Here is a 27,728-nt window from a genome sequence, read left to right as displayed (position 1 = left end):
GACCGAACTATCTACTGTTTTTATTGACCACTGGATACACACAGTCGAGAGGCGGTTGGCTTGCTTTACTTCTTCCTGTTAAGTGGTGATTGTTGACATATGCAGTGATGCTAATTGCTCAAGAATGTCCAACGGCACTTACTTCATCGATGTGTTAAAGCACTGTACATTTGTGCATTTCTAGATACTGTCTTGATAGAGGCATGGAGGCTCTAACATTTGGGTAGGGCTGGGTTACTGTGAAAGGAGACTATATTTCGTCTCAGATTTTGGATATGGTTATATTGTGATATGTCATGTGTCATCTTTTGCTGGTTTTAAAGGCTGCATTACAGTAAAGCGATGTCAATTTTTAACCTGTAGACTTTTTATCTTCTAATACTTGCCTTTACCCACTTAGTCATTATATCCACATTACTGATGATTATTTATAAAAAATCTCATGTGTTTTTTTGTGAAAGTACCAATAGTCATCCCTACAATATTGTTGTGAGATTGATATCAAAGTAGGGCCTATTTGGTCAAAAATATTGTGATGTTTGATTTTGTTGCGATGTCCTATCACGTATGAAGTGCTTTTGAGAAGCTTTCAAAATGTTGAGGTATATATCGTATATTGCCATATGGCCTTCTAATTACATATCGTGCATTTAACTCCCACTCTAGTTCTACCAAGCAACATCCATGTTAATTTGCTGTTAGAGAAACAGATTGAGTTGTTTGAGTCATAGCTTCAATAATGATTCACTGTGCTCCCTCTTTCCTCTGTTGGTATTCAAGGAATGGCCACATAAAATTATGTATTTAACATAGCAAACTATACCACATAACATTAAGGCCCCATTAGAGGACACAAATAAGGTTAGATGCTTGGTTGGCAGATCAAGCACTTACAACAAAGCCTGACCATTACTCTTGTATCAATACAAAGGGCTGTAAACATGTTCAAATAGCAATTTTTTAACATAAAGTGGTTTGCTTTTAGTCTGAAATGCATCTTGCTGGATAAAAGAGTGTAATTACATATAAAAATAGCAGTGTATTGTTCACCGCCCACCAGTATTCTTCTTCTACACCAAAACATATTTCAAATCTCTGCACTTTCCCAGATAATACTAGTCCAGTGGGTGTAGCCTACATGTGACAGTCACTGACATAATGTAGGAAAAAAACACGACATGCTGCTGGTTGTTGGCAGAAACAGCCGTCATACAAGAAGTCTAAAATTGGACAATCATGGGAATCATTTTAAAGAAAAACAGTCTAATTCCCTTCAGGGTCTCTGTGGCATGTGGGAAACTATGTTTCCATTATGTTAGGTCGGCCTAATGAAAGTACAGTAGCCCATTTAGACCCAGTCGAGGGCAGTGGAGTCTGTGATTAGTACAGGACTCATTCGCTCTTCTCTGCAAAGCTCCACCCACCCTCTGCCACCACCACCCAACAAGGGCCTGATCTATTTCTGTCCTAATGAATGAAAATTGTACTTGGTTTTATCAGATTTCTTGTCATGAAATTACAGTATTTATCAAAGGACAGTAACGTGTCTAAAAACAATGCATAATTCTTGACTGAAACAGTTGGCATGGTTCATTGCTGCCTGAGTTAACACTTGAGCATTGGTAAGGAGACTGCCATGAGGAAAAGGACATTTCTCCTCTTTTTACCCAAAAGTCCAGGAGCACAGTTGTGTGAGACAAAGTGGTAGAGTCTTAGAAGTGGGGCCATGGATGCAGCTGCAGTGAGTCAAAGTTGAACAAATGCCAGTCCAACATACAGTTAATCTTTTTTTTAATCACAGTGGCTAATGCAGGGGGTTAGACCTCCAATTATCACTAGGTAGCCTGTCTGTGCTGTCTTTGTTCATGATGGTAGATTTCAGTGGATGCTGTGAATAATTTACTAAAATCAATGACACAAATACTAGGCCAACCATAAAACACCTCTTGTTCTGAAAGTGTAGACGCTTCAGTTGTCTTGACTAATTGCTTTATGTAGTAAATGTCTAAACATTCATTCATGGCTGTCAACTTCTGAGACAAGATAAAGGTTTTTTGAGAACACTCAGCTTTCTTAAAGAGGACAGAAGCAGTACGGATGCACTTGATGAGCTTGCAGACCCTACAATGAACAACATTTATACCCCACTGCAATTTTCAACACTGCTGTGGTGAGTGCAGTGCAGTCTCTATTAGCATCAACATGTCAGGGATGACATACACTTAAGCTCTAATTGAGAAAGAGTCCCTTTGTAGCCTCTCTGCTTGAAAAGAAGACCTCCACAATTAAGTTACTTATTCACACAGCAGACTGAAAATGCCTTTCTTTTCCTCATGTGACCATCTGTGACTTTTGCAATTCTCTTTTCTTTTTCTGTTTTCCATAAGTTCCATGTACATGGAAAAATAACAATGCTGGCCCTCTCTCTGAATCCATAGCACTGTGTTCACATGCTGAAATACCACAACCCCCCACAGCAAACAATAACACATCCCACACAATAAGGCAGGATGCTGTAGGAGTATTTGTGTTGCTTTGATACACAGTGGCAGACATTGTCCTTCACGAGTTCCACTTCATCCGTGTAGTTGACTCTGACGAGAGGTTGTAACCTACCCAGACACTTTGTATGTCAACACTATTGATCTTTTTCTTTTAAGCATGGATCTTTAATCAAATGTGACCTGGGATGCGAAGGACGCAGGAGTCCACACTGCTATGGGGGAGCAATGAGAAAAAGGTTTTGAAGAGGACAGTGACATGTGAAAGAGGCCCGCCTGCCACTTTTTAAAGGCCTGTCAGCCTGTGTTTGTCTCCACCATGAATTAGCCCACTGAAAAAGCCACCCACCCTCACAGGATACAATGCGAGGAAGGAAGGGGGTTGATAGAGCTGGTGTAGGAACTAATGTTTTCACATACTGCACAAATATTTCTTACGATAAAGACACGCTATAAAACAGCTAAGTCACCACTTGGTCTATCCTGTGTCGAACTGATTGAGACAGAGTTATAGGCCTCACAAAAATAAAGCAACAGTCTGGGGGCCTGTGCCAGGCATATAGGCATTGTCTGTTTTGTTTTTTTTCCTAGTCACCACTTTAGAGCGTAACAATAGCAAACAAATGGCTCCACACCGCCTATTGACTTCTTTGAGTTTGCAGTAAAGGCACAGATGACAGAAAATGCCGCCCCCAGTGGAAGATTTATTGACGTGCTATTGAAAATTCACAACTGTTACACTTTATGTTAATTTCATACAAATTTCTCACCTTTCTGATGTGTTTTTCGTTTTTTAATTTAATTTATTTTTTGTCCTCCACACACAGGGCTTAGAATGGGTCGGGGACAGTTGCTGCCGACGTCTTCAGCCCATTCAGTCCTCAATGAATAATTATTTTATGACTCTATCTAATAGTCATTTATTAGTCCATATTCATAGCTCCATTTGGATGCTTTGCGTGAGGTTGGCATAGTTTGCCAATACAGTTTTCAAATACATGTTAATGGACATTTTTGAAATGTGACCTTGAGAATAAGATGGAAGTTTAATAGTGAGCTAATGTTGCCATTGGCCTATACTAGACGGAGGGACTTCAGTGCCTGGAAAGAGTGTAAATTACTGCGCTCATTAAACAGTAATGAAACACTGCCCTTCAGCCTGTGTCCACCTCCTACTCACAGTCGAAAACTACTGAAGCAGGGAAGAGGGTGAGGAGGACCAGACTAGGTGTGGTGCTCGGGATGCTTGCTAACACCTTCAAGAGGAGAATGACACAGATTTCTACTGACTTCATTCCAATTACCAATTTTGAAATAAGAGGCACATAAAGATTTTGCCAACTTGATTTAGACTGCTTTGAAATCTTTAATGTGATGTAATCAGAAAGGGCTGAATCAGCTTTGCTGCAGTCAGTTGAATTTCCAAACCAAGAGAAGGCGTCTACCTACAATTTGAATCCCCCAAAACAGCAATTTGACTATTTATCTTCATTGCTTAACATTTTACTTCAAAATTAAGAGTTAAAAAATACATTTCTCAAAATAATTATTCTTGACATGATAATTTGGATCTTATTTTGCTACTGGTTGTGATCACATTGTACTCCTCAAAGTAGCTGTTGAGAGCTGGGAACACTGCAACATCGCTAAAAAGTAGTTCATCAGAGTAACAAACACCATGTGTCAAGTGATAATACAAGGTTAGCTAAACTTAGGTGGGAGATAAAACAAAGGCAAACTTCCTAGTTCATCTGTGACCTACCGTACTTGCTGCAGTTGTACATGTCCACAGTTTTCCCGTACAATGGGGGATTATTAACATTATGGGTGTGCTGACTTCCTTCAAATTAAGTTGTAGATAATGTCGCTAAACTCTTTTCCAGCTTCCTCTCCGATCATCTGACCACATGTTTATTGCCCTGTTCGACTTTGTTACAGTGATGTTGCAGCATTTCAAAATGTCAGTAGTAGTTTAGTGAGAACATAAACGATGCATGTAATCATAAATGATAGAAATGATTATAAAAGCAGGCACTATAACGTCTGCTCAAATCAACCAGTTTTGTCCTGGTTCAGCAGCAAACTTGGTGGTCCCTGTCATTTCCTGTCATGTATTAATATGAGTTTGTAAAAATGATTGATCCAGCCTAGTTACAGTTTTATATCCTCACATTGTTCACACTGTTTTAAAATTGTTTTTTTCGGTTCATCTCACTCCTCTACTTCCTCTCGATAACTGCCCTATTTCTTGCTTTGTGTCCTTAGTCATCCTCTTTTCACTGTATTCAGAGTTTCCTCTTGCTTTAGTCCTAAACCGCACTCCTTCCTGCGCAGATCTCATGTCTGCATTCTTCTCCTGTGAGGTCTTCAGATCAGTCCCTCATGAGCGCTGTTTGACATGATAATCTATGCATGGAGTTTGTCTACACGAACATGACATATTGTCTATTTTGTTGCTGCTTGTAAATGTTTCTGGCCTCGGATCCCCCTTGTCTCACATGGTTCTGACATGCACTGCAGGCTTCATAGCGAGGATCTCCAGCCAGGAGACGGCCTCCTCTGCGGAGGTCAGAGCTGTAGCTGGGTCAGGTCTGAGTAGGTGGAGATTTTGGCTCATCAAGTGGCCGACGTGGAATGTTTGAGCCGGTTGCCAGGCAAAGAGGAAGGTTTTGATTTAGCATTGCGTCTTTCGAGCAGCTTGTCGCAATTAGTGATGTCAGGAGGGAAAGAAACAAATATGAAGCATTTCTTCAAAGGGCAGGCATATCCATCCCATGAGTTCATTCTTTCCTAACGTTTCTCAGGGAAAAAGGGGGCAAAAGTGCAGCTGTGTTCTCTTCGGTCACATTAGGTTTTGCCGGCTGTTCTGTGGTGCAGGGAGTCACACTTTGAGTTGACTAAATGGATTGCAAATCAAAACAGTGACACAGCATAAAGATGGCCACCAAAATAATCATTTCTGAAGTTCTGAGCCTCATTGTTTACCAGATAAGATTGATAACCAGTAATGCAACTAGTGACAGCCCTGAGCTGTGCTTCAGCTCTGCAGCAGTATTCCTATTTCCTTGATGAAACAGCATGACGGCTTTGTTTAACGCACTGCTTACATTTCATTTGCCTGCAGTATTTTATATAATATTTCGCGGTGCTCTAGTTTGTGAGCCCTGGCTGTGTTCTTCATGCTCCCAGCTTGTAGTGCCAAGTTTCCCCACTCTCCTCCTGGCTGTAGGTATCCCATGCAGAGGCCATCTGTCACCCCTCCCATAATGGTAAGGGTGGAGTCCTCTTAAAGCACTTCCCCCCTTTCTCTCCCTCCTTTCCTACTTACTCCCAAATGCTCACTGTAAAACAAACAGCATAGCATGGATGGAGTCTAGTTTCTTTGTATGCTTTGACAGGCCTGAAAGCTGACACACTGAGATAGACAAACTACGTACGGTAGCAGTTGGAGTGTCGTGTCAGGTAGCTGCAGTATGTGGAGCATGTTAGGGAGAAGAAGCCTGGTCCGAGACACGTGTCTGCATGCATCAACGCAATGTCACGCATGCCAAGCATGTTGGTTTACTACTGAGAAAATCAGCGCTGCAGGAGAATTTTTATCAACATGCCATCTTTGTTCTTATGCCAGTTATAGATATATGTTTGCAAACATTTATCTGACTGTCAAGCTTTTGTCATGGCAGTGTAATTATGTTATACTTTGACAAGCAAAACAACTGAGTTGAACTAGTAAGGTGGCAACAAACAGCTGTTCTGTCGGCTCAGATGACCATGGGGTAGAGAACGCAAAACTCACAAGGCTCTGACCCTCATGCTCCCCCACACCAGTGCACCCAGAGGACTCCGAAAGCCGCAATGCAAACACAAGGCAACACATGCACTGCAAAGCACATTAAAGCAGCGTGAGCTCTCTTTTGTAGAGCAGGTCATGATTCAAAGTTGGGAAAACGATGTTAACGGATCTCTGAAATTATCTTGTAGAAATGTCATAATAATAATCCTTCCTTTGGAAGTGACTTTCCAGAGTGTCTTTCTAAGTGAAAGACAAATAAGGCTGGCTGAGTATAATGCTTTGGTTTAATAGGTTAAATGCCTAAATACAGTGCACAAGTGTGCAAGAGTAGTTTGCACAGCAAGACAGGAAACATAAGGAAAATATTTTGAAAAATGTGGGTCAGCAGAGAAAAAGAAAACAAACAGGAAAGCCCAAGTATTATAGCGCAGCATGACACTTCACAACACAATGCAGCATACATTTGGGATGCAGCAGCCATTCAAACAAAATGCCTGACTCTTACACACATGGCCACTCTCTTATTCCTTATTTTGGAAGAGTGAAACTCTGTATGTGTATGTGTGTGTGTGTAATCACTAAAATTACAGGGGACGTAATGGAGCACGGGGAGCCTCAGCCTCCCTTGGCTCTATTCCTCACAAACCAAGATAGCATTGCTGTGGCTTACCACTCACATTCATGCCAAAGACTCAAAATACCAGCCAATGGACCACTTTTATAAGCTTTACTCCATACACATCCGAGACTACGTACAAAGTGGAAATTTATGACTCCCAATATAGCTTACTCCAACTGCAACTGTGTTAAGAAAACAGACAGTTTGAATATTTTGAATGAAATCAACTTTTTATATTTTGTTCACAACAACAACATTTTCTCAAGGCTTAATGTGGATCTACTCGTCAATTAACTTAATTTGTGAAGCTTAAAAATCTTTCTATCAATGACTCATTTGTGTGATTATACTCACAAAAAGCAGAGCTAGGATGGATTTTTTTTTCCATTCAAGGTTATAGGCCTAGCTATAACCTGTAATTTAGGATTTATGTCCGGCTAGTTTTCCAAGATACTGCATTCATTCCCACTGAGCTGGTTGTTTTTTTTTTTTTTTCTACAACCCAGTAGCACATCTATCAACTGTGACATGCACATTACTGTCCATACAGCTCGCACGTTATGAACACTGAGTCATATCTCTTCACTGTTGATTTCTCAAAGTTTAAGGACGATTTTAACCACTGAGACCACTCAGGCATTCGTTGTCAAATTGTGTGTCTTTGTGTCTTTACTTGACTTCAGGAATTGCAGCATCCAAATGGCCGTTAACATTCAAAACCAAGTTTACATGCTGCATTAGCTTAAAAAATAACCTGTGGTGGGCTTCAAGTCAAAATTAAGGGCCACATAAAATAGGGAATAAAACCATCAAACTGCTTGTTTTGTTTCATCTCCTTCCAGAGGTTGTTTTTCTTCTTTCCTGCTTAAAAGGTGCTCAGATGATTAGCAAGAGGGACCAGTCTGAGTGTCCTGCGGTGAAAGTGTGTTGCTTATTAAAGCACTCAGAGTAACACGGATGAAGTCTGGTCTTTTTTATTTCAACCACAGGAAAACGTGTCTGAAACAAAGGATGGCTGTTAATGAGACCATGGAAAGACTAGTACTGATGATGATGAGTGAGGGACAGGAATGTGTGATGCAGTGTACTGCAGCTTGTAGAAAGCTAATCAAGAATTAAACTCTAATCTGAATTTCACTGCTGCTTTAATGGATTGATGGAACGCACTGGCACCAACACCACACCACAGCTATGTAATCTCACATGAGTGGTACAGAGTTGTGACTCATTGTGCCATGTAGTTTTATGCTAATGTCCTGTTCTTCCAGCGTTAACAGTGATGATCACACCGTTAAAGCAGAAAATTTACATACCAGCTACTGTACTTGAATTCTAATATTGTCTGGTTTAGTGCTGCTGACCAATAAATTGTAATTTCATGGTCTTCATGATTAGACATGGGATGATATGAAAACTTCATGTCTGACTGACATAACTGGGATTCATGCTAATATCCCAATAATCATCAAAACTTTCATAAAACTTTAAAGTAAAATATAAAATTGCACTGAAACATACTGGAATCACTTACACTTTGCATCACAGATAGGACATACATCTTCTTTTTTAATGAAAATAAATCAATCAAAGAATCTTAAATAGGTAATCATAAATCATGAAGGTTAGCATAAATAAATGGTGGTAACCTCATCTCCTTGTTTTTGTGGGGGATACAATGAGCAAGCCAGGCCTTCAGCCAGAGTAACAGGCTCAGGCAATTCAAAGTAAATCCGGAAACCAATATAGGACTGTACGTCAGTGAGCTGGACAGTTTTTTTGTCAATCATGCGAAGATATTAACTATTATCTCGATTCGTCATCACAGCATTCAGCAATGTTGCTGCACGTCAGATTTTCCTCATGCTGTGCAGGCCTAGTCTGGTGATAGCTGGTCTTCTTCTGAGGTGTTACAGCTGTCACAGTGGATGAGAAGAAACTCACTGTTTGACAAATTGAATTTAAATTGAGTTCCCAGACAGTTTTCCTCTATCGTTAGACGCCAGAGATCAAAAACTGTAATTTCTGAATCCAATGCAGTGATGCATTTTTATAGTTGAATTAAAGCTTCAACAATGATGTGTCACTGCTGTTTATCTGAATCTTATCTCTGTCATCTTCTCTCCCAGCAGGTGTGAGCAGTAACCAGGTGGTTGTTCCCGAGAAAGTGAACGCAGTGCTGGGAAAGAACATCACACTGAGCTGCAGAATAGAAGTGGGCTCCAACCTCAGTCTCACACAGAGCTCCTGGGAGCGTCGCCTTCCTTCAGGCACCATTACCTTGGCAGTGTTCAATCCCGAATTTGGGATCTCCATCTCTCCAGAGTATATCAAACGGGTCTCGTTTGTTTCCCCTTCTGCTCGTGATGCTACCATTAACATTGGAGGAGCTAGCTTTGAAGATATTGGGTCCTACATCTGCAAAGTGGCGACGTTTCCCCTGGGCAATACGCAAGCATCAACCTACGTCAATGTATTAGGTAAAGAAGAGCTCTGTCACTTCCTTTTTCATTGTATTGAGTTCTTTATGCTGTTTTTTAAATCTTACTTTTCAAAGCAGGGCATTGTTTTCTGTGATTAAGCAAAGCTGAGTTGACCACTAAGCATTTTCCCTAGAGGGATAAACTACTTCCTGAAGCTACATAGCTTTTAAAATTACCTGGACAGAGGGGATGTAAACTTAAATCCCTGTAAGAATCTGCAGCTGTTCAGAAGCTGCTGTGGTGTGGCCCCACTCATCTCACTCACTCCAGTGTCGCTCACTGTGAAAAACTGCTACGTCAGGTTTAAATTAATTTCACTGAGTCTCTATAATGATCTCCATAAAGCCACTTGCAGACTGCAAACAAAGTGCACATAATAACATTTTTATGGAATATGCAGACTCTTTCCTCATGCAGCAACTTTGTAAATAGAGTACAAGAAAGTTCAGACAGTTCCAACTTGATGCAACTAGTTGCATGCAACAACAAGTTAATTGCAGGGTGTGATACATAGTGACTCTCATGACATTCAGATGCATTTAACCAGGCAGCATGAAAAAGTTTCATTTGTAGCACTGGTCATAAAACTACAATGTGGGGCTATTTCCCTGGAGGCAGTGAGGACTGTTGTAAGTTCTGCCCTCTTTGGCCTTTGTCACAAATTATGAAATCATACCTCAGGCTGAATAATTGGCATTTCTAAAGCTCTCACATGCCTTGAGTAAGCAGATGACAAACTTCACTTTTCGGTGTAAACAATATATCATAAAATATGCTATACTTATCAGTGTCTGCACATTTAGCTTCACCATAATTTTCTTTTCTTTTCTTTTTTCTAATTTTTTTTTTTTTTACTGCTTTCCTCTGTTGTTACTGATATTACATCTTTAATTTGAGGCAGTTTGTCTGCCCCTGATAACAAAACAAAAAAACATGGCCACAGTTTATAATAGAGACCAAAAAATCAATTAGAAATGTACAACATCACATCAAACACACCCTGGTCCAAAGTTTGCTTATTTATTGCTGCTTTTATGAATATGAAAAACTTGCATTTCAATGGGTATTTTCATTACCAACTTTTCTGGTTTCCCAAAGCATTGCGTACTGACAGTATACAAGAGGGTATGCACACTAAGGCCTAATACTACTACCACCACTACCATTTAGACCCAATCCCATTTCAAAGTTTTACTCCTGCCCCTCGTTGTTGAGGTAACCCCTTGCCCCTCAGAACAGAGTTATAAAGGGTACTAGTTGAAATCCCCCCCCCCCCCCGAAATGGGACAACCCTTCAAGATCCTCATACGCCATCAGTTGATGGTGTTAAAGTTAAAACCGGACATTTCCAACAAAGTGTCTTCTGCTGTGATGATTCCTCTTGTGTGACTGTGGCACTCCCTGTATTATTGCGATGCCATCTGCAGTTTTTCTGATGGAGATGAGAGGAAGCATGAAGACTTGCAATTCATTCACAAATCAATGAAGTCATCAAATTAAAAAGAACACAGCCTCATTACCGACTGCTAATGTTAGCGAACTGTGCTCCTACCCTGCCAGTCTGCACTGATATTAGAGGAGCAGTATCAAGTACAGTTACTTCATTGCTGGACTTAAGTTAAATTTAAGGCAATATATACTATAAAAGGGAGGGATGCAACATTGCAACACCTCAAAATCTTGGACTGTCATGCACAGCTCTGCAAGTGCAACGTTAGCAAGCAAGATAGTAAGCTACTGAGACATCAGCAAACTGGACGCGATTGTTTTATGCTTGTTATAAAGAAAAGGACCGTAATACATTAAAACGGCAGAGAGTTCTCATAACCCTTGGTCTCAAGTCTCAAAATCTCTGTTTGGAGGGCCATGTAGCCTTAACGCTTCACCCTACCCCTCTAAACCAAAAAGCATAAAACAATCGCTAACTAGCTAGCTCACACGTTACATTGTTTGATGTATCTAAAGTCTGGCAGTGAATTTTCTGCACTTGGTAACGCTCCTCTAATATCAGTGCAGACTGGCAGGGGTAGGATCACGGGTTGCTAATGTTAGCCTATAAACCCTGTTAGTGCCCAGGTAATGAAGCAGTGTTCTGTTTTATTTAATGGCTTTAATGATAATGTGAAGTTGTGAAGAAATTGCGGCCGTCCGTACTTTTTTATGTCCAACAGATAAATGGCAAATGGCATTGTGGTAATACCAGGATCGAGTGAAATCACCACAGCTGAAGACAGCATATTGGAAATGACCGGTTGCATCTCTTTACGCCATCGTCAGCGTAAAGGGTTGTGTCATTCAATAGGAGGAGATTTTGAACACTTCCCCTTATTACTCTCTCCTGAGGGTAAAAGGAGCACTCAAAAACGAGGGATAGGGGTAAAAGTTGGAAATAGGATTGGGCCATAACCTTCTGTCTGAGGAGCATGAACGCTGAACTTCCTCTGTGGTCAGCATATGATTCAAAGCCCCAAATGGGTGGTTGGATTGCACTCAGGCAGGGCTGAGAGGAGCAGATTGCACTGTAGGCAGAAGTTTCTTGTCTCCCTCCAGAGAGTGAAGGAGACTCTGATGACTAATGAGTGGTACATTAAGTGCTGCTGTGACAGCCACAGTGTCTGGGACGTCACAGAGTTCAAGTACACCTTGCTCTCCTCTCTGAGCAGCTTGTCAGACATGGCTCGCATAAACACATAACATGCACACCCATTCACAAATACATGCTTCTGCCTACTTTACAATTCACATGTAATTATAGGGTGTAATTATGGAGGACACGTATGTTCTTTGCAATTTGATACATGTCATGTTGGAATTAGGTTGTCTCATAGCATATTTTCCCACAGGGAGTACATCACAATTACACGTAGAGCTAAAGTCAGCAGATTCAATTCCCCAAGGCAGCGATGAAGACTAGCCTCTTCATCTCTGCCTTGTTTTGGTTGACTGTTGCTGTTTTGAGAAAGGACAAGATGGCTGTAGCCCTGCACTGTGCACGTCAGTATATGGGTGCATATTGTATTTGTTTCAGTTTAAACATGTTTTTTTTTTTAAACTCAATTCAAAGTTCCCAGTTTTGATTTGTGTTTATACATTTGAGGTTTATGAGAGAGAACTTGACCTCATTGTCATTCCTTTCAAATGAACTAAAGTAAATCAGTGAAAAGGCTCAAACGCATAAATAATAGACCAGAGTCACGACACGCATTATAATGATTAACAGGTGCCGTGGACATTGACTTAATTTCAAAACTCGTCTTGTATTAATCAGTATCATGAGACACTCGACACACAATATTTGTTTTGGACCAGCACATTCTTGCTTTTTTCCCCCGCCTTGCGTCTGCAACTTCTCACAGAAAAGGCATGAGCATTCAGTTCAGGAACAGTTCCACAGGAACTGCGCTACAGTACGTGAGCCAAAAGTCCCTACCAATAAGAAACAGGAAGGAAAATATGACACATAAAGTGAATGAATTAGAACGACCCCTTTGTTTGAGAGAGCTGACAGATGAATAGGGCATTTATTAAACCGCACTTGAGGTTCCTCAAAACAAAACATTCACACAAACCGAATTGGCGAGGCAGATTTTATTGATAAGGAGTTCTGCTGCAGATCATTTTAAACCTCATATTTGACTGTCTTCCTCAAGCCTACATTCTTTTATCTTTAAAGTTGTTTTTTCATCATGTGCCCACTAATTCAGCTCTTTTTGTGCTGAGACATAAAATTGAGAAATCCCCCCACAGAGACGGTTAAAGTTGCTTACTCATTGAAGCCAAAATCTGAAGAGTGTCATCGTTTTTCTGCGGTTAAAAGTGTTTTGTTTCTTCCTTCAGTGAAATCATGCTGAATGCGTCGCAAAGCTATATTTTGTTTGCAGTTTCTATACAACCTGCATTTTTTCCAGTTCTGTTAACTATCAGCTAATGAGGCCAATCTTAGCTCAGAGCTTACTTGCAGATAATTCCACTGATCCTACCTACTTGCCATGTGTGACTCCATTTGCACAATGAATTATAGTTGTTTTGCATCACAAACTTGCTTTTGGTGCAGAATTTAATCTTTGTCTACGCTCCAGCTTTTTGCACCACAGCATCCAAAATCTAAAACAGAAATTATGGCTGCTATAGATCATCACACCACCCCTCGTTTCAGGGGATCCCACTCTGACGTCGGCGTTCGGTGTGCATATGTTCATCAGTGTGTGTCTGTGTGTGGGCGGGAAAGGGCCAATGCAGCCAGTTTGCTGAAGGGAAATCGTTACCCTTTCCCCGAAGCATTTCCACTCATCCAAAGCACTCCCCTCCCTTCCTGACAGCAGCTCCAAATTAACACGTCTCTCTGATTTAGTTATTGTGGAGCTTCAGCCAGCTCGCCGCCGAACATAGAGCTGCTACTGTTTATAGTCAGAGGCCTGTAAGGAGGGGCAGAGAGAAGGGAGTGAAGAATGTGGGGTGGATGACTGAGAACGGCGTCCCTGCCCCTGTACTGGGCACAGGAGACGCCAGGTTTTATTTTGGGAAAAGAGGGAGCCAGGAGTTATTTGGATTTGTTGTTGGACCTCCTGCTCGGCTGGGGAGGAGTAGGGTGGCAGTTGTCTTTAAAGGTGATGGCCTTGTCTTAGGCTGATGTGGGCCTCCACGTGCCGCCTTTAAAACTGTCATCGTTGCAGTAAGTGGAGCAGCTGTTATTGTTGTTTTAGGAGGGACAGAGATGGAGGAGGTGGTGCATTGCAAGACAAAGAAGAAGAAATCAGCTTTAGAGAGAAATTCTAGTAATAGAAGTGTAATCTTCTGTAACCTAAGTAGCCGGTTTTTTATCAGTACCCCTACACAGTGTCCTCCCCTCCCTCAGCAGACTGTCTTTTGTATTTCCACTGTCCTGTTTCCTCTTTTGTCTTGCTGAACTTTCCCAAGTGTCATTTCCCACAGTTTGTGATTATTAAACACAGCCCCATATGTGTTTTTAGGCCAGTGCAGCAAAAGATGAGTAGTTTTACCTCTTTGCACAACAGGTAGAGGGTTGCATTATTCTGGTTGCATCCCTCTTGCATGAGTCTGCTTTGCCTGTCTGTTGAGAAAATCCTTGTTACGTCTAAACCTCCAGTTATTCAACAGAAGCCGGGGTAACATTACCACAGCCCTACAGCGTTGAGGCTTAGCTTCTCATCTTCCAGTACAACACAGTCAGATACAAACACAACAGTTTACCATCAGTATCCTCTGATTCTGCATTATTTAGGGTTTTTTGCCCCCATGCCAGATCCATACTTTAGGCACCGATATGCTTTGCTAGAGCCATACAGTAGGATCAATAAATTGCCCTTCCATGTGTTTGACACACAACAATAAAGAGAGCTATGTCTCCACTGAAATGCTTCCATATGATTGAATAGCGTGGTTCATCAATTTTTAATGCATATATGTGAAATGGAAGAAGTCAATCTGCTCTCTCTGGCAGTTAAGTATACTAAAGCCACTTCCCTCTGTCCATAGACTATATGATGGACATTATTTATTCATATACATACACAAAAAAAATCAATATTCATTTTGTAATCTCTTCCCCATTCTGTCATTTTCTCCCCTCCCCCTTCTCTCTTTCACACAGTGGAGCCAAAGGTCTACGTGTCTGCCGGTCCCACAGCTCTGCTGGATGGCGGCAATGAGTCACTGGTGGCCACCTGCATAGCAGAGCGAGGCCGTCCCGCCGCGGAGGTCTTCTGGGAGACAGAACTCTATGGAAGAAGTGAGAAACAAAGTCAGGATGAGCCCAACGGCACCAGCACCACACATGTGCGCTACATGTGGCAACCGCAGAGCTACGCCCAGGGGAAGACGCTCACCTGTGTGGTGCGCCATCCGGCCCTGCAAACAGAGTTTCGCATTCCCTACATACTTAATGTTCAGTGTAAGTGCTGAGTAATAAGACCTCCTTCGTTTTTTGTGTTGTCTGTTCTTACATCTGCCAGAAAAAGTTTGGTGATAGTCTATATTTTTCTTAAAGAAAAGAGAGCCAACAATAAAGTCATTCCACTACTTTTATTGGGAAAAGAACAAGCACTTGACACAGCTGCAAGTCCTCTGTAGACAAAAATTACAAATTTCTTTGGATTCAGAACCTTGACAAGAAAGATTTGCATGTGTTTTGGACACTGATCAGTGTTTCCTACAGAACGACCACGTACCTGTGGTGGATATATCAGATCCAAGCCACCAACCGACAGCATCTGTATTTGATGACCTGAGAATGAACCTCAAAAAATCAACTTAGGCCTCAGATTTGCTTTAATTTGCTTTAATTGTCCGCCTATTGAAACCAAGGTGGTACCAAATTACATCACAAAAACCAGATGCACTTACAAGAATAAAAAGAGCTACATTAAATATCACAATCACTGCTTTTACAGGAGGAACATGATACCAGAGAACATCTTTCTCGCTCTGTTTCTCTGCAGAGCATGTGTGACAGTCAGTAGATGAGAGGTGTAGAGGGGGCAGATTTTCCACTCGTTAATCGATCGCAGATGACATGTCCTCTCAAAAGGATGAAAAAAATTCTAGAAAAAACCTGAAATGGGTCGCCGCATATACTTGGGCACCGTTTAATCTACCTGGGCGGCCCGCCCAAGTAAAGTCTGTGTGGGAAACTCTGCTGACTGCCCAAAAAACACAACATTGATGAGGAACATGGACACTGTAGTTTACTTTGAGTCACATATGCTGTCCTGCTGCAGTAAATACTCGCTAGCTCACAAAATCCGCAGTCCCCGACCAATTCACTATGTACTCCTGTTTCAGCATGTTTACTAAAAACTGAAACAACAAAAATATAGAATATCTGCAGCCCAAGTTCCACCTCTAAATGTTCAAAGTTAGTCTGAATGGCATCGTCCTCTGTAACAAATTGCTTCTGATGATGTTGCTCACCACCTTGGATTGAGTTTAGTCATATGGCTGCTCAGTTAAATGTGTAAGGTTACGCTGTGTATTGAAATTCTATTTATTATCATTAAATGTTTTAATTTAATATGAATTGTCCTCTGTTGTGAGTCGGAAACAGAGAAAAAAACGATTTTCTTCCTGAAATCACCGAGTTGAATAATCATGATCATTACATATGAGAAGTAATGATTATTGTAGCTCTAATTGTGCAGCTCTAACAGGGACAGCGTATCTTATCGATATTATCCCAAGATGATAGCTTGATTTATGGCTCACTACCTTTCCTTTTGCGCCCGTAAAGAGGCCATTTAATAGTTATTTTAATGTTATAATCATTGATGCGTACTTCCTTGGCGATCAGTACGGAGGGTTACTCTGTTTGGACTGTGTGAGTGCAGGCTAATGAAGGTATTTTATGAAATATTGATCAGGCCTCCGCAGCAACACAAGTAGCAGGGGGGCTGCTGGGGGGCAGCGGATGGAGATGCAGAAAAACCAAGGTTAATACAGGAAGAAAGAGCCTTTCCAGCTCAATAAATCATGTCAAATGCCGAGGCAAGGGATTTTAAGTGCAAAAGAAGCACAATTTCAACGTCGAGCTGCGTGAAAAGGGTCAGTGGACGCGGTGAGCCGGGGCATCTTCCTGCGTGTTGTAATGAGTTCCTCATTTGTCCTCCAGAGAAATCAAAATGAAAAATTGGATATCTAAGGCAGTGTTTGCCATGTTTTATTACAGTGGCATGTGCCGGGCTTCATTTAGGCATCCTCCTGCCTTCCGTTGTGTTTTTTCTTTGTCATGGTGAGGCAGTGGAGTTTATTATTAGCTGCACTACATCTACTGTCTGACTGAGTCTGTCATTTTCTAACTTTCCACCAACCCAGGGTCATTTGTTTGTTCTCTTGGCTCGTTCACCAGCAGATGCTGTACCCTGCTACAGTCCTGCACAGCCTTTGTTTTTGTCAGCGCTCGCTACTGTGCTTATAATGCAAGCTTTGTTCCTTCTGGAAAAGCTCATTTGTCACCAGGTTGCTGGGATCACAGTGACTGATTATTGAGTCCTAGACTTTCACCTTTTGAAATAAAAATAAAATACATTTTGGTTAGAACAACCAACCTTATGTTGTAAGTTGTAAAGAATAACTTAGCCTTGATATAAATATGTATTCTATTCCTTTTGTCTTTGTAAATAATTTAAAACATCGTAACCTTTTTGTTTTATTTTGTTTACAGTTGCACCAATGGTATCAATAACAGGAAATGACAAAAATTGGCATGTGGGTCAAGAGAATGTGAAGTTCGTCTGTGGTGCCAAAGCAAACCCGACTGCCCATCACTTCACATGGATCAGGTCAGTATCAGCAAAAGCTGCCAAAAGTCTGTCCAATTTTTGAGAAGATCTTCTCTGGGACAACCGTTTTGTTAGATTTTCATCCTGTAGGTGTAGCAAGACAGTTACTGAATGGCACTCTGGTGACTGAGAGTAAGCTTCAACCACTGTAACTGAAGGCTGAAACAAACAAGGACGTTTCTCTAATGGTGGTTTAATGCTTGCTCCCAAAAACCTCACTTCTCATCGGAAATAGATGATCACACATTTTCCATGGTTTTCGGTAGATTATCGTGTTCCTCTAAGGGTCGGGTTATGCTCGAAAATAACTGGTTCTGATCATGCGGATGGCAAAAGATTTCAGCCACACTTTGATCATTTAAATATATATAGAGACAGAAATACTTGTATGCAAAATCACAAAAGAGCATTTCAGTGAGAAGTTCAGACCCTGTTGACAGCTGGCTAATCAGCCTGAATTGAGTGTGAATGTCGGATTGTCGATTTAAGAAAGTTTCCTAAACCATTTAACCATTTGACAGACAGATTTTATGAAACATGATGGTGTCTTCAGGTGTTTCTTGGCCGCCATATTGTTCGTTATTCCTTATATTGTCAGACATTAAGGCTTGTTGGAGAACAACATATCCTTGAGGCAAAACTAAACCTGGTACTCTTTACTGTTTCACCTAATCTTTATGCAGTGAAACAACTCTCCTTGAGCATGTCATTCAGAAGTGCCCCTTGAACTTTAACTACACACATCTAAATTTGGACTTAAGGAATTAATGGGATGATGCTACAATCTAATTCAGTGGTTGTGTCTTCGAGTACCTGAGACCTGTCGAAGGGTCTCAGGTACTTCTTGGTGTCAAAACAGGCTGTTATATTCTGTCAAGTTTCTGGCTGCTTCTACCTGCTATATCCTTTGCAGACCTCAGTAGTGTCAGAGTGCGGTCAGTTGTGAAAAGGTGCATTCAGAAGGTTCTTTTCAACCCGTAAACCTTGGGAAAACTTTTGATATTCATATTCAGGTCGTCAGCAGCTAATGTTAAGCTGCGTAACATGATCTGCACCTCTGAAAAAGCCATTGTAGAATGTAAATAATGAAAGTCAGGCTTAAACGCCACTGTATGTTCCTTTTTATCGTAGACAAGTCAATAGTTTATGTGTTCAAGTTGGTTTAACACTGTTATTTTACACTTACGTGGCTACAACAACACATTTTGACTATCTAATGTTATAGCAAATACTATACAACGGACCAGCTGCTGTTTGGTCCAGTTGCAGCGATCCAAACTGGGTTTTAACAAACTTATATTAAGCAGCGAAGTGAAGAAGCGTCAGTCTATAAATTACCTCCAGCATAACTTTGGAGCCCGGACACTGGAGCTGTCGAATGCCCCGCTGCACCCATCGGGACTCCCTGCTATAAATAAAAGATTCCAAATGGTTCATGCATCAGAACAACACCGGCCCATTGGCAGCTCTTTGTCATCATCTTGCTTTGAAAACAAGAAATATGGTCTCATTTGAGCTGACAGAACCAGTAAAGTCTAGACAGCCAAGCTCTTTATTTTCTTTTTTTTTTTGGCTTTCTTTTTTTGCCCTGACACTGAAACCTTGTGTTCAAGTAGAAAGCTTTTCCCCTCGATTGATGGAAGCGCAGTCATCTCAAATTATCGCAGTCATGTGATATTTTAATAGTTGCAACAGGCCTACAGTGGCGTCATTGGAAGTCATGAGGAGGTTTCTCAATTATACTTGTGTCTCTGAAACATAATATGAGTAATAACAATGTATGAATTTTAAGGTCTGTGTTTGATGCACTGTGAGATTTATGTAATGTTTCATTTTTGCACAGGTTGGATGGATTGATGCCTGAGGGTGTTGAGATCTCAAACAATAGCTTTGCTTTTACCCGCCCGTTGGAGCGCAATGACTCTGGAGTATACCGCTGTGAAGTGATAAACGACATCGGTCTCCGCACTCAAGATGTGAACCTCTGGGTACAAGGTACGTTTGACTTTTACACTCAGTTTCTTAAAGTGCCAGTGGATGCTTTTTTAACCATCTACTAACTTAAATAAATAAACTTTAACATCTGAGGGTAAAAGAGGAATCTGTTGACTTCCATGGTGCCTTTCTGATGTAAGATTACCCTCTCAGTACGATCAGCCCTCGGTTCAACACTTCTAGCCGAGCTAAGCCTCCGTATAAATGTCCCAGCCCAGATCCACTTTCACACATTCCTGGCAACAGAGGAGCACGGAGCGCGGATAAAGAGTATCAGTACCAAACATTTCCACTGTTGTGGTTTTGGCAACATTAGATTTCTCAGATAAGGAAGAGGGTGTTTACCCCTGCTGGTTCAGCAAAGTGTGCTCCCATGTAACCTTTTTCTTTGTTTTGTTTAAGGTCAGATTTCACAGCGGGGCATAATGAATTGTGTTCACAGATTTGCTGTACACAGAAGTATGTGTGTGTACTCTATACTCTTTTCGCTATTCTTCCCCGAAAGCTGTTCTGAATGAAAAGTGATCAGTTTATTTAGTTCAACTCAACACTTCACAGATTAAAACTAATATCCAGAGAGGGGACTTCCTTGCCTCATTTAAAGGGGTTTCCCTGCATTTGGATTAGTTGATTCATTGACATAAATCCTGGTCAGAAAACTCGCAGGAAACCAAACGACTCCCGTCTGCTCCCTCTGTCTATCCGTGGGTTAGGAGTTCATTATTGTAGGGTCAGGGCGTGGATCCTGAGAACTCTGCATCCCTTTTTATTTTCACTTCTCCTCTGCTCCTTTTAATCCTTTTCCAAACAAAGCAACTGCTGCTTTTGGACACGTACTCGGCTAACACACACAACCCTTTTCGTTTCTCACTGTCGAGAGGGAAAAGCTGGAGGAGCCCCAAAAAGGGCTGTCAGGCTCCATCTGTGTACAGGCCTGGTTTGGAGTCCTGCTCCAAACGAAAGCACAGCTGACATCCTGTCCAGGACTGACTTGCACTGAGCAATTATCTTGCTTCTCTTGTCAAATATTAAGAGTTGGGCATGCGGCCTCTCACTTCCCTCCCCTGTGGAGATAGTCAGGTTGAGCTCAGCTATATATCCCCCCCTCCCCCCTCCAAGGCTGCTTGGTGTAGCTGTTTCATATTCCCAGTTGTCTGTGCAGCCTTGTGGTTTTTGGCTGCTCGTCACTCAGATGATCAGATACATGGTTGCAGATGCTCACAACCTACATGAGGTTAAAATGTCACGCTGCAGGGTGGGATTGATGACTGACGAATGAGACGATTGCCAGTGTATCAGTTCACTGACCTTGATCTGTCTCCATTATCCTCACTCATGCTTTTACTTTAGCCCTGATCCTTCAGGCTCACACACAGTGCATAATTGCAGGTAATTGGATTCTTACTTAAATTGTGGAAATCATTATGGCTCTACGGGGAATTTGGTTTTGATAACTAGCGCCTCAAAACCTCCTGGAGTTGCAGACCTCTATTAGTGCGAGTCATATTGCTTTGTAGTCAGGCCTTTGATGTGCCGGCACAGCGATTGACTAGTGGTATCAGGCTGCTCTTAGCCCCCGAGGCTGGAGGTCAAAATGGAGACACTTCTCCTGACCTTGAGCTCCACACGGCCCTTTTCTGTCCGACTCTGGCAGCTATCAGCAACGCCGGCCACCAGAGGACAAATCAGATGCAGGAACCTCACATCGATCACACAGCATTTCATCTTCTCACATGACTTCCCCACAGCAGGGTTTCGAAAAAACGGGGTGGAGAGCCAATCACGCTCACTCAGATGCTCATGAGTGCATGTCCTCTGTCCTCTGATTCCTCTCTGTCTTTCGCTCACGCACACACACAATGACATTTAGCACTTAACCTCTCTCTGCCCCTTTCATTTCCCCCTTTATGCTCTACAGCACGGCTTTCAACAGATTCTTTAGTCTCAGGAGAGGCATGTCTGTGCTCCAACACTGCTCAGTGTTGTTATAAATTAATCTAAAAACCAGTCACACTTGCTTCGTCAGTTGTTACAGAACATAAAGTGCGGTCTTTCTCCCCTTTATTTTTATGACTCCTCACTCCATATGCCGTCCTTCCTCTCTGTTAAAATCTTTTCATCACATGTTCACTCTGCAGATCCTCCCCCCACCACGGCAGCCCCCAGCACCACTGCATCCCTCCTGCACGACACCGCCGGAACCGGTACTGCCGTGGACCAGCAGAAATCCCCGTTCAGCTCTCCGACCCTGGCCTCCTTACCTGACAGCAGCCTGGGTACTATAGTCGGTGGGGCTGTAGGTGGAGTCTTATTCCTGATTCTCCTGCTGATCCTTGGTGGGGCCTGCTTCATGCGACAGCGCCGCACCTTCAGAGGAGACTACTACACCAAACAGTACCTGGGACCCTCCGACATGCAGAAGGAGTCTCAGCTGGACGTGCTGCAGCCGCACGAGCTGCAGGAGGTCTACGGGGACAAGACGAGCAAAGGCAGCCAGGATCTGAAACCCAAACTGGGGGGAGACATCATTTACCCCGACTACACCCCTGAACGAAAGGATAGGGATGACTGGGCCGACAGGGGGGATGGCCACAGGGTCCTCAAGGATGGAAACTACTACCCAGATCACTACAACACCCAAAACATGCACCCCTGTGGGCCTCCTGTGCACAGCCCCGTGGTGAACAACGGCTCCCCCTACCTCCCGGAGGACTGTTATGACAATGGTACAGACAGCGACTATGTGTCCCACATGGACGGATCTGTGATCTCACGCAGAGAGTGGTATGTTTGAGTAAAGGAGCGAAGAAAATAACGGACAAATGACTGGCTGAGAATAATTTAACAAGTGACAGATATAAATATCATTAAAGGTCGTGTCATGTCAGTTACTCAGCTCAGTCTCACAGTGAGCTCTTTGAACAATACTGCTCTGCCTTGATTGTAACCACTTAACCTTAAGGACGTGGATGTGGATTGTATTACAGTTTTTGTAGCATTTCAAGGAGCTACAACTAAGCTGGAACGCCTCGATGATATTATCTTTGTAGGCTTAAGAGGCACACAGTGGAGTTTCAACTGATGTGAATGAGGTTTTGTATTGTGCTTGTTTGTGTTTGCACCTGTCTTTAACGCAGGTCACAGGTCAGGTGTTCGGACCCTTGTTAGTAAAGTATTTATACCCCTGACTGACTGAGCTCTGCTCCCATAGAACCTCACAGCTTCTGTGGCATTTTGAAACTGGTCTATCAATTGCTTGCAGCGTTTTCATACACATGAAATGTTTATCATGGCTGCAATCAGTATTTACAGCTAATTGTATTGCATGATTTTTTTTAAAAGCAAATTGTATCATCACGTTAAAGGGAACGTTAGTCAGACACATGGTTCAAAGGGAGATTACACAGGCATTAAACTGAGGGAAAAGCAAACTGACACTACAAAAAAAACCTGCCCCTTGTTAAACTTCTGGTAAAGTTCTTCAGCTGCTTTTGCAAACTTTGAGTATCTTCTGTAAATTATTCATGAAAAAGAAAGCCTGTCACCTGACAGCGAAGATGACAACAGAGTAAAAGAGGTCACTCCCTGTGGAAGTGCTCTTACTTTCAGCTTCAGTTCAGTTTATTTATTTTACAGATAACTCTGATCCTACAGCTGTTATCCTTCAGATTACAATCCTAACTGATTTGGCGACACCCGTGGTTTCTGTAGTAACAGCGAGTTTGTTTTGAGAACTACAAACTTGAACAGCTTTGAGCAAGTGGTGCATCAGTTTACAGTACAGCCAAATATAGTGACTAATTAAGTAGTCAGTCGATAATAATTGCATGTAAATGGCGTGAGAAGTTTTTCCAAACAGCAGCAGGTCAAACTGAAGTTACCTTTCTGAGGAGTTGGAGGTGTGCAGCCTGTCACCTGCAGCTCCGTCTTGTTTCATTACTTGCTTTTGTAGTTTAAAAATGATCCAGTGACATTTAGAGCGGCGACAATTAATGAATTAGCTGATTGGAAGTCAATTGCCAGCTATTTTTGGTAAACAATGATTTGTTTCACTCATTTTTTTTATATTTTCGGGTTTCAGCTTCCTAAACACAAAGATTTGTTGCTTTTCTTTGTCATTTATGATATTAAATGAAGAGTCTTTGGGCAAGGGTGTTGCGATATACCAGTATTGATGACAGCCATGATATTGAAAAATAAAATATTGATACTGTGTTTATAATGCACATATGATGATATCTTGTTAGTATTCCAGAGTAGATCTTACGCCAAGTTGATCTTTTGTTTATGAATTGATTTAGTTGCCTTTTCACTCAATTTATACGCCAAAAAGCGACAAAAATACGGAAAATAATCAGCAGATTAACTGATAATGAAATTAGTCGTTACTTGCAGCCTTGCAGACAAAAGAAAGTGCCAAAAAAATAGCCTTGTTTTGTGGACGCATTTTTAATGAACAATCGTGTCCTGCGCTCGCCGCAGTGACAAATACTTTCCTGTGGGGGCTTCACAATAAAAGCCACCCAGCGGCAGTAGCAAACGTTCGGTCAGCAGATGCAGCTCTGACACAGTGTGAAAGAATGTAAACAGTAAACAGTGAAGCTGATATCAAGACAAAATCGTGCTGGACTGAAGTCATGCATCATTTCCTCTGAATCCCTCGTGTTGAGAAAGGCAGTCTGATTCGTGTGTGGAAATGGCAGACTCCCTCACTGCCAATAGAAACTATAAAGATATATAGATAATTACTCATCGTGAATAAGTTAAAGGGCTATGACAGAAAAAATGCTGACCATATATAGTATCAGAACTGGGCTTCAGCTCAGTGAGAGTCTTAAGGATTATAACTGTTACCAAACACACTATAATCATTATTGAGATGTGTTAATACACTCACTCCTCGCAGTGAAAAGCACAACTCTGTTATTACAGTTGTCAGTACACATCAAAGGAAGCCAACGAGGCCTCGGCCCTCTCCACTTATCCATGATAACAGGCTGCATCTCTGTCTTTTCCATTTACCCTCCTCTGTATCCAGTGATTTCTGTCTGAGCGACTAACACCAATTGGTCATTATAGTTTTTATTTTAAACGCGGAATCAAAGCAACGTGTTATAAATACCAGATGTGACTATCACAGCTGTCATCGTCTGACGTTATGTGGCTCCATTAACCACCAACAGTTTCACTGCTCCCGCTCGAGACTCCTCAGCTGTGATTCATGACGATAAATAAGCAAAATGGTTGTTGAAAACGAGGTCGGAGAGCTCAGAAAAAGGGGCAGTAATAAAGCGATCCCTCAGCTTCAGTTTGTTTGAAGTACGATTGGGCGAATACCTCACAGAAGAGCTGGAAACACTGTGAGCGGCTGACATCACTACTGATCACAGAACAGGCTATAATGTTGGGGTTTGGCTCCTCGGCAGCTCCTCTGAGGATACACAGCGATTATGGAAAACTAGAAATTTAATCCATGAGTGAAAAAAAAAAAAAACCCATCTAGGTTGGAGCTGTCTCTGTAACGGCTCCCCAAGGGATATATATTTTTCCTACAAACAACAAACCCAGCGACTTAAAGAAGAAACAAAAGAGTTGACATCATCAGTGATCTCATCTCTCACTGCTTGATTTGACCTTACACTTTTCCACTTAGTGCTCCCCCCTTTTTTTTTTTTATTTCCTCAGGAATGATACATGGATCAAAGTGGCCTCACATGAAAGGGAAAACAAACCCTTTCTGGAAAGATCTCCGTTTAGTCAATCAGGGTATTTGTTGCTCGAAGACGGAACCATATATGTGTGTTACAGTCGGATCAGGACGGGGGGGGGTTGGCTGTAGTTTGCGGTCTGCGCTTTCTTATTGGGGTTTTATAGATTGTGGTTGCAGTTTCTCCCTTTTTTTATTTTTGTTAACCCTTCTCCACCCTCACTTTCCCATGCCAGGGCTTTGGTCGAAGGTTTAGAGAGTCTGAGAATAAACTACTTTAATCTCGCTCTCACTCTCATCGTCGCACGCACGCACCCAGCCGCCACACATCTGCCACTGCGGCCCACATCCAAAGAGCAGTCCTCACCTCAAACCGTGAGCTTTTCAATTAACTTTTCAGTTTTTTTTCTCATCGCCCTTGGCAACCAAAGTGCTCCGACTCGATGATTTATTGCGCATCCGTGTCTGCATGCACACATCTGATTCATTGGCGTCTACTTGTTTCTGACTTGGTAAAACTGCTGTCTCCGCTCTGTTTTTTTTCCCCCTGCTTCATCTCTAAAGCAAAATGGACTGAAGTGAAGATGAAATGGTCGCCCATTTAACTGGTTGCATGTAAATTAAGTTATTCGCTACCTACTACGCTCATTATTTCTCATCACTAATGTTTATACACTTGTACATAATGCTAATAGGTTAGCATAGGATTAGCTGTTTGATTTATATGTTTGTGTACAGTTTGTTCTGGACTCCCCTACTGAACAGTCGGTGCCTTAGATGGGCTGAGCAATGCACAGAAACTTTGAAAAATGACAATTACTGAAAAATGTAAAGGATACTCAAGAGGAGGACTGACTGGTCCATTAACATGTCTTCCATCCTGATATTTAAGACTTTGCTGTTATCAAAATGTCAGAATAGACAAAAGGTTGATTGTCATGCCTTATACACTTTGAGCGGACACGTGTAACAAGTTGGTTACTGAGAAAATTAATAAGTAAAGTTTCACTGGGAATTTAGGCAAGCCAGATTCATAGAAAATATTATTGTCCTGTAAATATGCTGGCTGTTTTTTTTATTATTATTGAGGAAAAAAAATCTTATTTTTTTGTATGAGGTCTGTAATTTTCACAGAGTATTAGTTCTTCTTTGAGGAGCTCATGATAACCTAGAGGGCGATGCTGTTTTCACTGCATTTTGTATTTGTTCTGGAGAGTTTCTGACCAATTATTTTGTATGTTGTTCTTTGAATGATTGATGTCTCGCAGGAATCAGAGATGAAAGTGCGGTAGATTGTGTTTTGTTCCTTTGTTTGCAATAAAAGACCATCATTATTGCACTCAAACGTGTCCTGGGATTCTGCTTTCAGAGAGGAGGATTTTTTATTTTGCTTTATTGAGTTTTTTAACTCGCATCAGCATTTTTAGGGGAATACTGTGTTAATATGATATGTAGATTGCACGTATCCATCGAGAGCTGCACAGAGAGACGCAGGGGAGGACAAAATTACAAAAGACAATTTACTAAACAGTGCAGTACCCCTGCAGGAACAAACCGTAGCTATGTGATGAATGTCAAGATTTTTAGTTGGCCGTTCCCGGTCGTAGGTGTTTAATTTTCAGTCTTCCTCAAATCTGCTCAGGAAAGGCTGCGTGACTCAATCAAAAACTGCAGGACGGCGACTAGATTGATCTCGTGGTGAGATTGTTTTGTCATCTGCTGTTTCCAAGGTCAACAGCAAACTTTCAGTCCCCACTTTTAATCTACAACTTGGACGAGTTCTCCTTCAGAGGTGCTCGGAAGAGAAATTCAACAACAATTCACATGAAAACTGAGCAAACTGAGGAAGATTGTGTTAAAAACAAAACAAAAAGAAAACTTCACAACCTGAGGTGAGATAAATTCTTACCTCTACTTCCATTTGCAACAAACCAACGTAAAGTTCAAGGTGATTTATTTGCAAACTTGTTTATTTCTGTTGTCATTTTCAACCATAACTACAACGTTTAAAGGTTTTACAGTAAAAGCCCTTTTTTCTGTTTTATATCATTTTAACTGGAATATCTTTGGGTTTGGTTGTACAGACCAAATAAGTGTGACGGCCTCCTGCCGGTGTGTGTTTTCCCTTTGTTTGTTCTGTTGCTGTCTGCTGTCTTGCAGGTGCCTGGTGTGTGGGGTTAGTTAAGGTAACTGGGAGCACCTGGACCTGTGGTCTCCCACAGCCTTTAGATCCGGCAGTCACAAATCTCGCACTCTCTCTCTCTCATCATCCCTCTGGCACCATGATCCTGTTAGTTGGCTTCGGCCTGGTTAGTAGTTTCAGTTAAACACTCGACAGC

General features: G+C 41.7%; 1 protein-coding gene across 2 annotated transcripts in view; it reads left to right on the top strand.

Moving 5' to 3' along the window:
- Nucleotides 1–26,728, top strand: part of nectin3a (nectin cell adhesion molecule 3a) — a 34,879-nt gene extending 8,151 nt beyond the window's left edge. The window contains exons 2-6 of one of the 2 annotated variants that reach the window (XM_084350739.1): nucleotides 9,043–9,390; nucleotides 15,005–15,304; nucleotides 17,570–17,687; nucleotides 19,531–19,682; nucleotides 21,821–26,728. In XM_084350739.1, coding sequence (XP_084206865.1) covers nucleotides 9,043–9,390; nucleotides 15,005–15,304; nucleotides 17,570–17,687; nucleotides 19,531–19,682; nucleotides 21,821–22,476 — 1,574 coding nt within the window. In that variant the 3' untranslated portion in view covers nucleotides 22,477–26,728. Of the gene's footprint in view, nucleotides 1–9,039; nucleotides 9,391–15,004; nucleotides 15,305–17,569; nucleotides 17,688–19,530; nucleotides 19,683–21,820 lie in introns of both variants that reach the window. The other variant, XM_084350738.1, reaches the window with a different exon arrangement.
- Nucleotides 26,729–27,728: the final 1,000 nt, after the last annotated feature.

This window comes from Pagrus pagrus (assembly GCF_965226575.1).
Source record: "Pagrus pagrus genome assembly, chromosome: 4".
NCBI classification, from domain to species: domain Eukaryota; kingdom Metazoa; phylum Chordata; class Actinopteri; order Spariformes; family Sparidae; genus Pagrus; species Pagrus pagrus.
Note: the sequence above shows the minus strand (reverse complement) of the source record. Positions and strands in the feature narration are given on the sequence as shown.